The 18,137-nt window shown below is 39.5% G+C and overlaps 1 protein-coding gene and 1 long non-coding RNA gene across 4 annotated transcripts in view; one reads left to right on the forward strand and one right to left on the reverse strand.

The window, feature by feature from the left end:
* VWA8 (von Willebrand factor A domain containing 8) overlaps positions 1 to 18,137 on the forward strand; it is a 283,177-nt gene that overhangs the window by 178,317 nt on the left and 86,723 nt on the right. For 2 of the 3 annotated variants that reach the window (XM_037894686.2, XM_007061314.4), the window contains exons 27-29: positions 7,179 to 7,287; positions 8,393 to 8,531; positions 10,431 to 10,633. In XM_037894686.2, coding sequence (XP_037750614.1) covers positions 7,179 to 7,287; positions 8,393 to 8,531; positions 10,431 to 10,633 — 451 coding nt within the window. The remainder of the gene's footprint in view (positions 1 to 7,178; positions 7,288 to 8,392; positions 8,532 to 10,430; positions 10,634 to 18,137) is intronic. The other variant, XM_043533390.1, reaches the window with a different exon arrangement.
* LOC119565782 lies at positions 11,809 to 17,095 on the reverse strand. Its single transcript, XR_005224687.1, has 3 exons — positions 16,961 to 17,095; positions 15,724 to 15,852; positions 11,809 to 11,884 (listed from the first exon to the last, which is right to left on the reverse strand). It is a non-coding gene; the product is annotated as an uncharacterized LOC119565782 (long non-coding RNA).

An 18,137-nucleotide genomic window follows, 5' to 3' on the forward strand; every position in this document is an offset into this window, starting at 1 on the left:
CCGGCTGCCAACTAGACATGGAGCCATTGATCACTACCCGTTGAGCCCGACAATCTAGCCAACTTTCTATCCACCTTATAGTCCATTCATCCAATCCATACTTCTTTAACTTGCTGGCAAGAATACTGTGGGAGACAGTGTCAAAAGCTTTGCTAAAGTCAAGGAACAACACGTCCGCCGCTTTCCCCTCATCCACAGAGCCAGTTATCTCATCATAGAAGGCAATTAGGTTAGTCAGGCATGACTTTCCCTTGGTGAATCCATGCTGACTGTTCCTGATCACTTTCCTCTCCTCTAAGTGCTTCAGAATTGATTCCTTGAGGACCTGCTCCATCATTTTTCCAGGGACTGAGGTGAGGCTGACAGGCCTGTAGTTCCCAGGATCCTCCTCCTTCCCTTTTTTAAAGATGGGCACTACATTAGCCTTTTTCCAGTCTTCCGGGACTTCCCCCGATTGCCATGAGTTTTCAAAGATAAGGGCCAATGGCTCTGCAATCACATCCGCCAACTCCTTTAGCACTCTTGGATGCAGCGCATCCGGCCCCGTGGACTTGTGCTCGTCCAGCTTTTCTAAATAGTCCCGAACCACTTCTTTCTCCACAGAGGGCTGGTCACCTCCTCCCCATGCTGTGCTGCCCAATGCAGCAGTCTGGGAGCTGACCTTGTTCGTGAAGACAGAGGCAAAAAAAGCATTGAGTACATTAGCTTTTTCCACATCTTATTCCTTCCCTCTCTGGCTATTGGTGAGTGGGTTTTCAGTTGCTAAGCTGCTGCTTCTGTTAACTTGTCTTGTCATTGTGGTCAGTTCCTCAGCATCTCCCTCCCTGCTTTGTGTATCACTGAGTTGATCTGTGGTAGTGAAAATGTAAAGAGCTGGATAGGGCTGCACAACAGGGACTGTATGGAGAGACAGGGTGACAGTGACTTCCTTCAAGCCCTATGCTTTTCTGTTGAATGACTGGTCAGGCTGTTCCCATAAGGGAAAGGGGGAGAAAGGAAAGAACGGGAGAACTATTTAATTTTTAGTCTTCACTCAGCGAGTTGGAGGCAAGAGAAACTTCAAGCTGCTTGAATTTTTTAATGTCTCTTTTTTCCCCTTCCTGTCTCATGGATAAGAAATAGGAAGGTCATTAAACTGAAATCTTAAATAATACAAATAAGACTTTAATCAAAAGTTGTTTGTTTGAAGTGCCATGATCTGGTTGGCAAAGAACATAAGAATGGCTATACTGGGTCAGACCAAAGGTCCATCTAGCCCAGTATCCTGTCTTCCGACAGTGGCCAATGCCAGGCGCCTGAGAGGGAATGACCAGAACAGGTAATCGTCCAGTGATCTATTCCCTGTCGCCCATTCCCAGCTTCTGGCAAACAGAGGCTAGGAGCACCATCCCTCCCCATCCTGGCTAAGAGCCATTAATGGACCTATCCTTCATGAATTTATCTAGTTCTTTTTTTAACCCTGTTGTAGTCTTGGCCTTCACAACATCCTTTGGCAAAGAGTTCCACAGGTTGACTGTGCACTGTGTGTGAAGAAATACTTCCTTTTGTTTGTTTTAAGCCTGCTGCCTAGTAATTGCATTTGGTGACCCCTAGTTCTTGTGTTATGAAACATTCCATCCCACCTTTGATTCACAAGACTGTGAGTTCCCCAATTTGCTAGTCGTCTTTTATAACTCCTGCCTGCGGCTATATGAGTTCTGATAGCTACCTTCAGAAAACACAAATTACAAGTAACTTGATTCCAATAGACTTAGTCTCTTCATTTTTAGTGGACTCAAGAACTCCATTTATATTTTGCCTCTAGATAATTATTTTCTGACAAATTCTCCCATTAGACTATTGTACATAAAGAAAATCAAACTAAACAATTTTGTGTAGAATCACCATGTTGACTAAAGGTTTTGGGCCAATCTCCTCCTCCTTCAGAAAAACATTATTTACATAACCACCTCATACTTAGTAGTGAATCCTGGATCTAGAGCCCTCAGGGTAAAATAGTCGCAAAGTAATAATTGAAACAAAATGGATCTAAAGGATCTGACAGGTTGATTCACAATCAAATAACTGACTAGGAAATAATTCAATGGAATTGAGTGTTAGATGTTGGTCCTTATTCCATATGATGTCACATTAGGGGTCTCTAGAGACATAAAAACAAACAAGCTTTAGCTTTTGATGAAGAGTGTGAATAAGAGCTCTTGTTTGATACTGTAGATTATCATTCCAGAGACTGAAGGACTCTTCACAGCCTGCTTTGGACTTAACTATCTTGAGTAGTTTTGTATCATCTGCAAATTTTGCCACTTCAGTGTTTCCCCTTGTCATAAAAATAAAGGGAAGGGTAACCACCTTTCTGTATACAGTGCTATAAAATCCCTCCTGGCCAGAGGCAAAACCCTTTCACCTGTAAAGGGTTAAGAAGCTAAGATAACCTCGCTGGCACCTGACCCAAAATGACCAATGAGGGGACAAGATACTTTCAAATCTAGAGGGGTGGGGAACAAAGGGTTCCTCTGTCTGTGTGATGCTTTTGCCGGGAACAGATCAGGAATGCAGCCTTCCAACTCCTTTTAAGTTCGTAAGTAATCTAGCTGGAAATGCATTAGATTTCCTTTTGTTTAATGGCTGGTAAAATAAGCTGTGCTGGATGGAATATATATTCCTATTTTTGTGTCTTTGTGTAACTTAAGGTTTTGCCTCGAGGAATTCTCTGTTTTGAATCTGATTACCCTGTAACTTATTTACCATCCTGATTTTACAGAGGTGATTCTTTTACCTTTTCTTTAATTAAAATTCTTCTTTTAAGAACCTGATTGATTTTTCATTGTTCTTAAGATCCAAGAGTTTGGGTCTGTGTTCACCTGTACAATTGGTGAGGATTCTTATCAAGCCTTCCCCAGGAAAGGGGGTGTAGGGCTTTGGGGGATATTTTGGGGGAAGACGTCTCCAAGTGGGCTCTTTCCCTGTTCTTTGTTTGAAACGCTTGGTGGTGGCAGCATACGGTTCAAGGACAAGGCAAAGTTTGTACCTTGGGGGAGTTTTTAACCTAAGCTGGTAAGAATAAGCTTAGGGGGTCTTTCATGCAGGTCCTCACATCTGTACCCTAGAGTTCAGAGTGGGGAAGGAACCTTGACACCACTTCTTCCAGATCATTTCTGAATATGTTGAATAGGACTGAACCCAGTACAGACCCCTGTGGGACACCACTGTTTACCTCTCTCCATTCTGAAAACTGACCATTTATTCCTACCTTTTGTTTCCTATCTTTTAACCAGTCACTGATCCATGAGAGGACCTTCCCTCTTATCCCATGACAGCTTACTTTGTTTAAGAGCCTTTGGTGAAGGACCTTGTCAAAGGCTTTCTGAAAATCTAAGTATACTATGTCCACTGGATTTGCCTTGTCCACATGCTCGTTGACCCCCTCAAAGAATTCTAGTAGATTGATGAGGTATGATTTCCCTTTACAAAAACCATGTTGACTCTTCTACAACAAATCCAAGGGACTAAACCATTCAGAACTGGGTAAGAGACTAAAACCTTAAGAATTTAGGAGAAAGGTGAACTTAGTCCCCTTAGTGGAAAAGAAAAGAAAAAAATGCAGTATTAACAAAGCAAAGCTCCAGCAAGACATCATAAAGATAATGTAATAGAGGCTCAACTTGAATGTGTACCCCAAATTAAAAAACATAGAGAACCAAAAAAGTGCCACCAGGGCTAAACAACAAAGTAAAATAAGCAGTGAGAGGCAAAAAGGCATCCTTTAAAATGTGGAAGTTAAATCCTAGTGAGGAAAATAGAAAGGAGCATAAGGTGTGGCAAGTGAAGTGTAAAAATATAATTAGGAAGGCCAAAAAAGAATTTGAAGAACACCTAGCCAAACACTACCTCATACCACCAGCCTACTAGAATTCATTTTTAGGAAGTGGAAATAGAGGATTTATAAACTCATGATATTTTCATATGTTGTCTACATCTCAGATTTAAAACAAAGGCTCTAATCTTTGACATTTTCTTCAGGACATGACCCAGTTTCAAACGGGTCTGGTATATCTCTCAATTGATCAGCTCTAATTGCCTCTCAAAAGGAGCATGTAGCTTTTCCAAAGACTGGAGAAAATTGTAAAATTTCATAAATAGTCATCATTATTAGTAGGTTCATCGATCTATAATGCATGACACATGAGAGTTATGTGTAAGAGTTCAAAACTAAAATCTAAGTCCTTGTGAAGTTGATGCTACTGTTACCAAGTTCATAGTACCCACAGATAAATTTAAATTCATGTACTTCCTTCATAACCCCCATCACAGGGTCCGCACAGGCTTCCACCTCCTCGTGCCTGTGCCCTGTGTTGTCCAGCCAAATAAAGAGTCCCAACGCCTTCTTTGGTGCTTCACCCTTGTGTCTTTATTTACAGTGTCGCCGCGTAGTCCCTTTTATTCCCCCAACAGCTATCCCCATTCAGACCCTTCCCAGGGTCTCCTGGCCCATGAGGCTCCTTGCCTTTGGTGAGGAGACAGAGCTGTAAGCCTCCAAACCCCTCCCAGGCTAGCCTCCTGACTGAGCTTTCTCCAGGGCTTTTATAGCCCTTCCCTTCCTCAGCCCAACTGCCATTACTTAACTGAAGTATTGCCGTGAGCCGGCCCTCGTTAGGGCCTGCAGCTGGGCTCTCTGCTGGCTGCCTGGGCCCCTACACCTGGCTTCCCTACCAGAAAGCAGGGCTTAGCCAGCATTTTGGCAGGGCATTCAAGGAGTTTTACCCCTGCCCTGCCACACCCCCCAAAAATGGATCAAACCCAGGCTTTGCCAGAAAATCATTTTGAAATCCAAAACTCTTAGTGTGAAATTTACTTTCATTAATAAACCACCATGTCATTCTAGTAACTGACTCTATACATAAATGCATCTGTCTTGGGGTTATATGTGCATTAAAGAGTATACCCAGAATAAATGTTAATGATTGGATTGGATGTCATAACCTGAGCTGTGTTATACTTGCATTTCTTTTGGCTTTGGCTTAATTTTGACTCCTGACGTGGGAGAAAACTGGCCAGACTGGTTTGGAAACAGATTAAAAAGGTTGAGACACTATGAACAGATTCATTCAAAAGTATTAATCTTTTTCCAATCAATGTTAAAAACAGGCCTCACACTGCAAATAATTAAACAAGGGGAAATTGAAAATAGGAAGCAATTACAAGAAATATAGTTCTCAAACGTTGGTATTGACCGATGTTGTAAATAGGTGTAGGGGGTCATAAAAACTGTCTTCTCAGAGCTGGTTAACGAGCGAATTAAACGTAATGGAAAACACCGCCTGTCAAGCTAGTTTAAATTCAGCCCAGATTGCATCACCAAAAACCATTACCATTTTATGGCTGAACATTGACCTATGTGAAATGCTTTGATGGTTTCAATCCATTTCCTAATTCAATATCACAAAACCTATTGTTGGCAACTTTATTGAGAGTCTCAGCAAATGGGCCAAGGACTTAATGGGTAAGGAGACTGAACTACTCTCTCACCCCAAGAGGTGGCCCCCCCGGGTTGATTGAGGTACATGGGCAGAACAATTATTAGAATATTCTAATTTATTTTTCTTTTGCTATTCAGAAAGATTAGAAAATATAATTGTTCATTCCTAAAGTTGGAATAGAGAAAGATTTTAACTTCTCCAAAGTTCAGGGGGGCCTCAGACCCAGGCTTCTGGTTTGGGCCCCTCTGACCAAAATATCTATAAGAAACAAACCTCCTTTAATTGCAGAGCCTATTATTTTTAAAGAATTCTGACTGTAGGAACAGACAGAGACAAATAGAACAAGAGAGATCAAGCACAGACAACAAACAGTCTTGGAGAACTTACTTAAAATAGCCTTCAGAGATGTATTTTTAGAAGGATGTCTTCTATTCTCATGCCAAGTTTTGTAGTTGTGCAATAACGTAAGAGGTTTAAATAGTGTTTAGAAATATCTTGCACATGCTCTCAGTTTACTTACGCTAGAAGCAAATTAAATACATGCTACGTGCCAACTAGTTCCAAATAAGAGAGACCAAAAGGAAATTTTCTGATACTGTATCTTAGCATATCAGTTCATTGGTTTTAATTTAATTATTCTGCATTAGCAAAACTTTAAATCATTTTATTAGTAGTTGCAAATCACTTGAGAGAGAGTAGAGGAAGAACAAAAATGTGTGTATTATATTCTGTGAAACTGCTTTATCATATACCAATATTTTCAGTTATTACAGAAATTATTTTTGACAGTGGCCCACGTGTTCTCTTCCTGAATGAAAAACAAATGGAAAAAAATGAGGTCAAGAACATCGTTCAAGTTTAGGCAAATTAACCCCGTCTTTTCAGCAGGATTGGCAAAGATTGTGTTGTGAGCAGGTAACCATGGAAAGTAGTAGAGGCTAAGCATCTATGAGAAACCCTACACCTGCCATATAGATACCCTTAACAGGTCATACAGAAGGACCATCCGTCTGCACTTTCTTGTGATACATCAGAACATAAGAAAGGCCATACTGGGTCAGACCAAAGGTCCATCTAACCCAGTATCCTGGCTTCCGACAGTGGCCAATGCCAGGTGCCCAGAGGGAATGAACAGAACAGGTAATCATCAAGTGATCCATCCCCTGTCGCCCATTCCCAGCTTCTGGCAAACAGAGGCTAGTTTTGGCCCCATAGGCAATTAGCATACGGTCATTGTCTGTACTGTGTGACCCACTGGGGGTAGGAGAACATACAACAGCAATTAATGCTCCTTCTTGCAGCAATAACCTGGTACAACATTTACTGTACTCATTATGCATTTTTCCTAGAGGAAAATATCACTTAGAAGAGCTCCTCCCACTCATTCTGGCATCCTCTTTGAATTGAATTAAGCTGATCAAGAGAGCACTGAATATGCTTTGCTATACAGCTCAGACAATTCAGACTTTTTAAAGCTTTTCTTTTCAGAGCATGGTCTTTTAAATCCTGAGATTACTTGTGTTTCAGAAAATTGAAATTTTTGCCATTTAAAAGAAATTGAATGTTTCAGCAAGGGAGCATTTTCAACAAGAGAATCTTCAAAATAGCCTCTTGGAAAAACTCTGTGGTTAAATGACGTATCCCTTGTTCATTGCAAATTAACAGGGATAAATGTTTCTTTGTTCATATGTTGTTTGACAGGCTACCATTGCCAGACCATACATTTATGGGCTACTGGAGAATCAATCAATCAGGGAACGCACAGCAGAAACTACTGTGTCCAACAGAAACCCATCAGTTAAATATAAAGGTGTGTGTCTTTTTTTTAATGCTTAAAAATATTGATTAGTCATTTTTTCTTTACAGCAATATAATATCGCCCAGATTATGATTTAATAAATATAAGATGTCTCATTTCCTGCAGAAAGAAGAATCTGAGTTGATTTTTGTAACAAAATAAAAGCTGTTAATTGTACAGTTTAAAAAAGTAGACTATTTTGTGCATTCACACTGCAAGCTGAGTTGCTGTGGGGTCCTATCTTGTGAGTTCTCCATATGCAGGATATATACTGAAAGGAATACTGGGGTGGGGGGACTTTGCAGGGTTGAGTTCAAAAGCTCTTGCAGAGTTCTTGCTATGAAGGTGACAATGCCATTTTTAGAGAAGCCCGGAAACAGGCATGGATATGTGGGGAGGTCCAGTTTCAATCCCCAGATCACAACTCATCTGGATGAGATCTAAAATGGGAAGGAGCCTGTTTTCCAGTTTCATTTCACATGCAGCTGAATTCTTCTGAAATTTTCTCTCTCTCAAATCTGAATCTGAACCTTTGGTCTGATTTGGCCTCCAACCTGAACCTAATCCACATCCTCTACAAACCCAATCTCTTGGCCTGTCTTTATTAATTATTACTTCAGTGGGGCGGGGGGGGGAACTGTTATTGTAATGTTGTTTGATATTTTAAACCTTCCATAATCAAGAAATTCAGAATTGTTTCCTTGCACATATGCACTGTGATCCGGTCTTTCATTATTGATCAAAAACACTCCAGGCAATGTGACCTCTCCTCCATGGGATTAAGGATCATGGTTCCATACTAAGTTCCATGCAGTCCGCCATGACTAGATGGATGTAGTAGTTGAAATACGTAGCCTAAAGAAAGGACAACAGCGTGGCTTTTATATTATGGGGGAAATGATGTCAGGATCTTCAGGGCTCCAGGTGGGATACAGAGGGCTTACAGAAAAAGCAATCTGGTTTCTTCCCAAATATAAGCCTTTCTCTTTTGTTTATAATGCTTGGTCTGGCATTTAGTGCTAAAAGCAATAGAAATCTTTAGGAAAACTCCTAGCATTTATAAAGGTTGGTGAGTGAAATAAAATACCTAGTCCTCATGGTTATAATTTTCTCTTAGGGTCCAGTATATTTAAATGTTCAGGGATTTCCACTGGAACGGCATGAAGCAAGGTCCCTCAGTTTCACAGAAGAACTTGCTTTTTGGACACTGCCATTGAATGAAGTTAATTTAGTCTGTGATGTTGCTGTAGCAGAAGGTACAGTAAAATATTTGTAACTTTTGTAATGATCCCTCCCTGTTGTTGTATGATATAAGTTACACTGGAGACCATGCGGAATTGGACAGATGAGATCATAGCTGTTCATTAATAGTCAGTGCTATGTAGTTTGTATTCCCTTTTTTTGACATATGCAAGAGGAATATCACATTTTTGTAATGGCAATAAAAAAAGAAACTCTACAAATTCTGCACTGAGTGTATGCGCAGTAACACAGAGAGTGCATTTCTGGGAACCTGTACTGTGAGGCCTGCATGAGATATAGAAAAAATTATATTGCTTGCTTTTCTCTTCTTTGTGTTTAACTTTTTTTTTTTTTTAAGTAAAAGAAGACAAAATGCTAAAACCATCAATCACGACAGAGGAGTATAATTCCATTAAAACATATTGGTGATAATGTAAACTATGAAGGAGATTTGGCTCTAAAAGGAATATAGATGCGTAATTCAAAGTGTGCCTAATTTTATATTATATAATACAGTGGTTCCCAAACTTGTTCTGCCACTTGTGCAGGGAAAGCCCCTGGCGGGCCAGGCTGGTTTGTTTATCTGCTGCGTCCGCAGATTCGGCCGATCGCGGCTCCCAGTGGCCGCGGTTCGCTGCTCCAGGCCAATGGGAGCTGCTGAAAGTGGCGGACGGTATGTCCCTTGGCCCGCGCCACTTCCAGCAGCTCCCATTGGCCTGGAGTAGCGAACTGCGGCCACTGGGAGCCGCGATCCGCCGAACTGTGGACACGGCAGGTAAATAAACCGGCCCAGCCCGCCAGGGGCTTTCCCTGCACAAGTGGCGGAACAAGTTTGGGAACCACTGATATAATAATTGTTTCAAAATTAATTTTAAAAAGTCTTTCTAACTTTGCCCCTCCTTAATTAAAACCAGTTAAAATGCAAGACTTGTAGCATGCAAAGTTCTGTGCTTTCTTTCTGGTGCTTATGCCGATCAATGCCCTTTCTTATTGAATCAATCCTTCCTTATTTAACTACATTATATATAGAAAGATATAGATACAGATATGCCCCCATGCACATCACATCATTATTGATATTTGTGATCATTATTTATGGTATATTATAAAATGTAATAAATTTTGTGACTGTAATTTGTTTTACATTGTAAATACATTAAAATTATGAAAACTGACAACGCTGCCTTTTTCTGATTGTGGCTTCACTTTCTAAGCATGTTCACAATTTTTTGATGACACTAATAGAAATTACAGTTTTAATTTGATACTCAGAAATGTCTAAAGTGAGTCAAAAACTGTTGTGTTTCCCTTGCCACATGAAACTTCCTTCCTTTTGTCTATAATTATTAAATGACCTGGTGTTTTAGTTCCAGTAAGTGGACACATTTTTAAAAAGTCTGCATCTGAAAACTTTTACTACAGTTTTCTCTTCCCTAGAAACTTTTCTTTTTTATAAGTAAACTTGCGTATGCTGTATAGGTTTCTGGTTATGAGGATTCATATAACTAGAGTCTTTAGCAATTGATTTGGATGGCAAACGAGGTTTGTGTCTGCTACTCAAATATCTTTTGGAATATTTGTGGAGGGAGTAACTAGTCAGTGTGAAGCAGGTAGCAACTTGACTGTTAAAAGTTTAGTTTACATATAGACCACATCGCATCCTTGATTTATGTACAAAATTCCCTTTGTCATCATGGGAATGCTGCTGTAGGTTAAGAGTAGCACATAGTCCTACATGGATTGATTGATTGATTGATATATGTGACATAATAGTATAAACTTATTTTAAATATGTTGCTGTATTCCCACAGTAGTTTATCATTCAGTTTTCAGTTAATCTGCTGGTTAACATGATTTTGAATCATGACAGCGTCTTTTACTTTCATTAATTTTGCCTTACTTTCTTATTTCAGAAGATGAGACTGAAAATATTCTCTATGTGGCTACATGCAATCCAGTTTCCTTATATTTCATGAATGTATCTAGTAAAAATGGATACTTTGTGGATTGTTATGACATCTTCCCAAGAACGGTTGGAAGTATATGGCAACCCTTTGTGACTGTGGCACCTCTGGGAAATCCACTCAACGGGCAAGTGATTCTACATGAAGAGCAGGTAGTTTAGAAATCCTCCTGTTTCATGTTTCATTGTGAGGAAAGTAGTACAGCAAAAGTAGGATCCCTGGGGTTCCTCAGCCTCTGTAGGTTGTGAGATAAATATGCACACTTCTGGGTACTTAGTCTAATTGCACTTAGTCTAATAAACCTTTGGAGGGGGTCCCTCAGCTCTACTTTTTCTTGCGGTGTTTAGCCTGGTTTACTGTATGTTTTTATGTACTTTTGCATTATTAATGCTGAGATTTGCCTGTTTATCCTGTTAGTGGTAAAAGTAGACTGAGAACTATTGGAGGGGGGGAAGGAGATTATGATTTGAGTTTGGGAGTCTCAGATTAGCAGAGGAAATTTATTAAGTCTAAACTACCTTATTTTAGGCTGTGTATTCAAATCCAAGCCCTGCTCATCCCTGTTCTAGTTTTTGAACTTTTAATAAAAAATAAATGACTTCTGAATCACAATTGTTCATGCTACCATTGTTTTTTATTAAGTATCATGATGTTTTCCTTTCCATAGCATGAGTTTTGTGCGAACACAAAACGGAGAGTAGGATGGATGGGTAAAACAAGATGGTGGTGTAAACCACATTGTAGAGATGGATTCTAACTTTCTCAGTGTCAGATCTGTTTGGTTTGGGCCCATCAATTCAGTAGTCTTATTTGGAACTGCTATTAGAAATTGATTAGAATATTTTCAATTTAACACCTTTTTACAGGGGATGGGAGAGCAGCCACCAAGATGCTGACATGAGTAAAAAAAAGAATAAGTATTAATATGAGTTATAATAATAGCCTAATAAATATGATCGTGTCCCATTAATGCTTGAGGGGGGGTAGACGCCAGGAAGGAAGAAAAGTTATTTAAGCCAAATAGCAGTGTTGAAACAAACACAAATGGCCATGAAAACATTTAGACTGGAAATTAGAAGGTTTGAGGAGTTAGATTCTGGAACAGCCTTCCAATAGCAGTAGTCAATTAATTTAAAGATGGCCCTTGATAAATTTGTGAATGGGGTTATGAGATAGTATTACCTGCGATAGCAAGGGATTAGAATGAATGGCTCAGGGGGTCCCTTCCAGTATTACGTCCTGTTTACATTCCTAAGTGATATGAGACGTAGCATTAACAATTATCCTTATTGTTGGTCACCAGCATCCCTCTTCCTTTTCTTGTTTGTTTGTTTTTTTCCTACTGGTTCTTGGTTTCTTTCCTCATTTCCCAGTGGCTATTAGCAAGCTCAGAGGAACCTTTCCTGCATTTAGTAGAGAGAATGAGAAATTTCCATTAACAACACAGCTGATGAGGTGTCAAATATTTCATACACATTTAATATCCCAGGAAGCCATGCATATTGTCGTAGCCTAAATATAAGCATGCTTTACTGGTCTCAGACTTATGACTAAATTCAGTGCATATGTAAGCAGGGGCAACCTGTTACTGATCTCAGAAGAATTGCATTTGCCTATATCCGTGTTAAATTGGGCTCCTAGAAATGCATTTTCCCAATTCTCATCCAAAAGCTAACTTCCTTCACTGTTGCCAATGAAATTATCTTGATTAGTTGTAAAAGTACTATTTGAGCTATTTTGGGAAGCTCATAACAAGTTTGTTCAGTTCAAAACAAGGCTTTGCCCTCTATGACTAAAGTCAGTACAGGAAATTATAAAACAGATGGCACTTGATCCTGTGCCTTGAGTACCTGAGAACGTTTAGAATACTAGACATTTTCTGAAGGCAGAACCTAGCAATACTCTCCCATTGTATTTCTAAACTTCTGAAATTCCTAAAATGAAAATAATTGTCTTGTTAGTATTATTTTTAACCAAATTTCAGTAGCATGGAATCTCTTTGGGGGGGAGGGAATATTTTATCAAAGGCTTCTGTGAAACCTTAGGCAGTTAACTCAGTGATTGGTTTTACACTGTGATAATGTCTGTCCTTTTGGGATACATTTTTCAATAAAAGCCTGAATTAAAATCTGATATAAAGACTGTACTGTAGGTTGGCTACTGTGGGTCAGTGAACCATTGTTGTTGACTTTTGTTCAGCTTTTCTTTCTCTGACCATTTCTTTCTCTGAATATTGGCAACTTCAGCCATGTCTTTCTCAGCAAGTGCACAATTGGGCAAAGGCATTCTAAAAATAAACCTAATTATCACGCTGAAAAATAATATACTAACAATAATATTACTGTGTGTTTTGCATTATCTTAGGATTTCATATACAAACTTAATATTAAAATAGATCTTCACTGATTCTTAAAATATACTTCATTAAACTGACAGTTTGGATTTACAGAGCCTGTGTATGTTTAGGATCCTTTCAAAAATGACTTAACCTTTCTATAACGATCAGTTTCTTGCACTTTATGCATAAAAACTAAGGAGTATGATCCACTCATGTAGCATATTATTAATCACCATGGATTGTTGCCTATCGTTCTATTTAATTTTTTACCAGTTGAAAGCCAGGTTAATAATTTGCTCGGTGCAAGGCCCAAAATGGGATACCAAGGAACCGGGCATTTATCTGGTGGGCTGGACCCTGGTTTTCCCTTGATGGCCACTGCTGTGTGATCTGAAGCTTTGATCTGGGCTCTCCCTTAGTTCACAGCTCATTTAGTCTGTTTAGTTTCATATCAGGCAGAATGAACAGGGCCCAGATTACTGCTAACATTTGTTCAGCCTATTGCTTCCAGGAGGATGAGGAAGACCCCTGTGCTGGCATTTCCTCACCTGACTTTTGACATGGGAAGGGGAAGGAAAGACAGTATTGTCCACTTCAAAAAAATCAGGAGATTTTAGAAAATGCTACATTTGCAGTTCTTTTTATTTGTCCCTGGTTTTTGAAGGCTAGAGGTGGGCAAATTGGACAAGTCAGGTAACACAGCTTGTACTTTTATCCAGAATTTTTAACTTGAAGTGAAATAATCCTTCCTTAAGGCTTCAAAAAATAAAAATAGAGAGAGAGAGAGAGAGAGAGGTTTTTTTTCTTCTTCTTCATGTTTTGAATTTCTGCACTTCTGGTCCCCGCTGAGAAGTGTAAAAATATAGCACTTCGAGAATCCATCTGATCTTGAAATATTTCTAGTTGTAACCATAGGCCAGAAGGCTTGATAGTATTGCTGGCAAGCCAGTTCAGCCTTAATTTGTAGAATCAAGAATTTGGTATAGTTCAAGTAAAGTTCAGTTAAACTTTCAGAGGGTAGGTGTAATCTAGTGGACAAGGATGACTGTGAGGTTAAAAAACAGGAGACCTAGGTTTTATACCTAGCTCTGCAACAGACTTACTAGGTGGTCCTGGGCAAGTCATTTAATGTCTCTGTGCGTCTGTAAAATGGGAATGATGCTATTACTTACCTAAATGAGGCCAAATGTATTGATATTTGTGAGGTGATAAGCATCATAGAAGCGAAAACAAATAGTGAACCAAGCACAGGACTTCTGAGCGCTAATCTGAGCTCTGCCACTGACTGTCGGTGGCCTATGGCAAGTCACTTAACTTTTCTGTTTTGCATCTTCCTTGTGTCTGCATAGGGAGACTAATAACATACAGAACCAATGTTACAGGGACACTGTGAGGATTAGCTACCACTGGTAAAGTGGTTTGGAGACAGAAAGTGCTATAATAAATACCAGGTATCTTTATGTAAACCAGATCTCCAGTTATGAGTATTGCAAAAAAAGGGCCCAAAAATGCTAAAATCTTAAGGGAAACAAAAACCACTTTAAAAATAAAATAAAATAAAATCTCTGCTTCCCCTTTTGTTATTTTTGTTTTTAAAATACCCCAGTACTTAGTATCACAAAGTAGTGACTTTCCAAATAGCTGTTTTAATAAAACATTTTTAGATGAACATTTATGATTCAATTACAAAACACGCTTAAATAGATAATTATAGTGGAAAGGATGAGACAACCATATCTATGGCTGTGCAGACAAACTGCTGCTATTTATTTTTTCTTATATAATGTCCATCTGGATTGAATCAAGAGCATTGCACTAAAATAAAAGTTCTTAATTTCTTCCTCCTTTCTTAAATAAAATGTTACTAAAGTGTACTTTTTTGGGGCTTTAACTTAATTGCATATTTGTAGGGATTACCAACTTTTAAGCTACCCCCACATTTCCTTGGGAGAGGGATGGGAGACTCACATTCTACTGAATGGCTTGAGGACCTCAGTGGTGAGCGTGGCCCTTTTTTAATCTCTCCTATGTCAAACGCTTCAGTTGGTAATTTAGGAGGGCTTCCCCTTTATCACCTGACTCTTGGTGGTAGATCCATAATGGCTCTCATGTGGGGGAAGGAGTTCAGAGTGCTCAGCAGAGGCCTTCAGCTCTTCAGGGAAATAGCGTGGTGGTGGTGTTCCTTGCCACCACACTAAACTGCAGGGTACCCTCCCACTCACAGACCAAGTGTTTCCCCTCTGAATGCACCCAATGCTGCTGGCCAGTCTGAATGGTAACAGGTAGATAGCGGGTAAGTTTTGTGGAGTTGAGTGTGTGAAGCAAACCACATGCAAATTATTTAATTAGATTATTTGCATATTTAGAACCAATATATCTGTAACAGTAAACTTCTGTTTTAGAAAAAATTGTGTGGATTTAGTGCTGGTAAAAAGCATTGATTCAGCATCCTAGTAAATGAAGTTCCTGTTATCAGCAGGACAGGCTGTCCACACACAGTGCCCTGCCAGCATACTTTGATCTTTATCTGGAGGATGCGGTGGAAGAAACTTGCTCTATGAGTAGCAGGGGTAGTTCAACCTCTGTGGCCCATGAGGTTTTTGACCCCTCTGCTGAGTCTGCCAACTAGTGCAGAGTATAGTGTGAGTTTGTGACATTGGAACTGAAACTGAAACTCACCAAACTCATCACATAATGGGGGGCCACCAAACATCCATTAGGTGGGAACAGTTTTTAATCCATAATAATCTGGTCTGGATTAAAATTGGTGACCTACAGGTTGGAGGGTTTGCAGCCCATAAGCAATGCTCTGAGGCATCCAGTCCCCCAGTAAGATCTGATGCTACACCTTAATGAATGAGATTTGTTTTCTTGAAGGATACACGGATTAAATCAAGTTCTGACCTTTTTGGATCTTGCACAAGGTGAGGACTTCGACTCTGTTGACACAGAGACCAAATCTCCCACACATTGTTCTGTACTTCCATCCCATATTGTTCTTAAAGGGACAGCCCCCATTAACTGAAATGTAAACTGTAGAAATACAACAATAAAATATTAACCCATCATAATAATTTACTCTTAAATATAACATTTTGCCATATAAAAGCATTTTAACAGCTGGAAATATTCCAAGGTTCTCACACTATATTTTACAAACAATAAGTGTTATATAAAAGCTCATTAAGGACTTGTCTACATAGTGGAGTAATGCACTCTACAGGGGTGTGATTCCTAAAGCACACAAAAGGATTGTACATTAATTGGTCCGTGCAGACCCTGCTGGTAGGAACTAAAAGTTCCTGTAGAGTGCATTATCGCACAGTGTAGACAAACCCTAAGTTTACAAGTATAAACATCCACAATTTGGGAAAAAACAGTTTTTTGTTTGCTACAGTGAACCTTGCCTCCGCCTCCTTTTGTGTATGCATTGTGATTGTTACATGTTCATATACTATATGTTCCCAGCTCAGAGTTCAGCAGAGTTGGAACCCAGGACCTTCAAATCCACTACACAGACTTCTTGCACTTACTTTCTCTACCTCTGTTTTACGGATATACAGTGACAGGGCTGCTAAATGTGTCAGTGTCACCTGAGATGTGCAGGTCTGCAGGTAGCAGTGCTAGGAGAAGCTGCCTATGGAAGGGAGGCATTGGGAGCACACACTGTAGGGAGCAGTTTACTTTGCAAGGCCCAAAAGCCAGGAGGAAAGTCTCATCTATAACTGAAAGGGGAGGAATATTTGAATTTGTTGCATATATGTGTTTCCAGGGGGTGGGGCATATAAGACAAGAGAGGAAGAAAACTGTGTGTGTGAGCATGGCTGTGTTTGAGAGGAGGCATATAAGAGGGAGAAACTGGGAATAGAGTTAAGGACCAAGGGACAGGAAATTTTGTGGGCAAGAAAGATGGTTAAAAAGGAGGAAGTAAGTTAAATATTTAAATTATTACTTTTATCTGTGGCCGCTCCCCCCTACTCCCCACTATGCCGACAAGAATTGAGCACAGCTTCTCCACTCGGCAGTGAAATATCAGCCTTCTTTGGTTTAAGGACTTTTAAGAGGAAAATCCTAACTAAAATAAAAGCAGCAGTAAGGAAAGGAAAACTGCAGTCACTAAAAATAAAAGAACGCCACTCACAAGGCTGGATATTACATCTGTCCAAAGTTTGGAATTCCAGACATCAGGGTTATGAGGTCACTCAAAGGTTACTTTTCTCCCAGTCGAGAACAAACATAATGGAACTGCACATCACCATCTTTTCCCATCCCACTTGAAGGATTGCCAGAACTGCAGTTGGATGTGTTCACAAGTGACGCAAAATTCTATTATTAAACACAGACAGAATATGCCATCGGTCACTTAGCACAGAAGGAAACCATTAACATCAAAAGGGGTGGAGTAGAGAGGCTTTTTATATTACGAACTGCACGTATAAACTTAATGCTAAGTAGCAGAACATAACTGATTCATATGGGGATTTTTGTTTCTTGGAAGGCTAATGCATTTCTTCAGGTCAGCTATGCTGATGCAGAAGTATATAAATTCAATATGGCAGAAAACCAAAATCCAAGACAAACCCTCTCCAGGGCCACATTTCTATAATTTGGGTTGGAATACATGAGCATTTAACAAATTCTTCTTTTATTAGAAGAGTTGAGCTGCAGCTGAATTTTCCAAATGCTACAAATGTCATGATAATATTTTAAGTGTTTTACCATATTTAGCTACAGTAAGCTCTCATTAAAAATGAAGAGTTCATTGCTCTAAAATAACCTGCAAAAATAACCTACAGATTGAGTTAGTACGTATTTTATTTAGGAGAATCTTACGGACTTCACCTTTTTAGTTCTTTGTCATTCACTGTGTATTACTTCAGATTTAGACACACATACAGTTGACTTTTAATATGTCCTTAAAAAAAACCTTGAAGGAACGTAGCGTTTCACTGAATGACAAAGATTTAGATCCAAGACATTAATGAAGTAATGAAATGCAAGACTTAGAATCATAGAATCATAGAATATCAGGGTTGGAAGGGACCCCAGAAGGTCATCTAGTCCAACCCCCTGCTCAAAGCAGGACCAAGTCCCAGTTAAATCATCCCAGCCAGGGCTTTGTCAAGCCTGACCTTAAAAACCTGTAAGGAAGGAGATTCTACCACCTCCCTAGGTAACGCATTCCAGTGTTTCACCACCCTCTTAGTGAAAAAGTTTTTCCTAATATCCAATCTAAACCTCCCCCATTGCAACTTGAGACCATTACTCCTCGTTCTGTCATCTGCTACCATTGAGAACAGTCTAGAGCCATCCTCTTT

This window comes from Chelonia mydas, chromosome 1, assembly GCF_015237465.2.
Source record: "Chelonia mydas isolate rCheMyd1 chromosome 1, rCheMyd1.pri.v2, whole genome shotgun sequence".
Taxonomy (NCBI): domain Eukaryota; kingdom Metazoa; phylum Chordata; order Testudines; family Cheloniidae; genus Chelonia; species Chelonia mydas.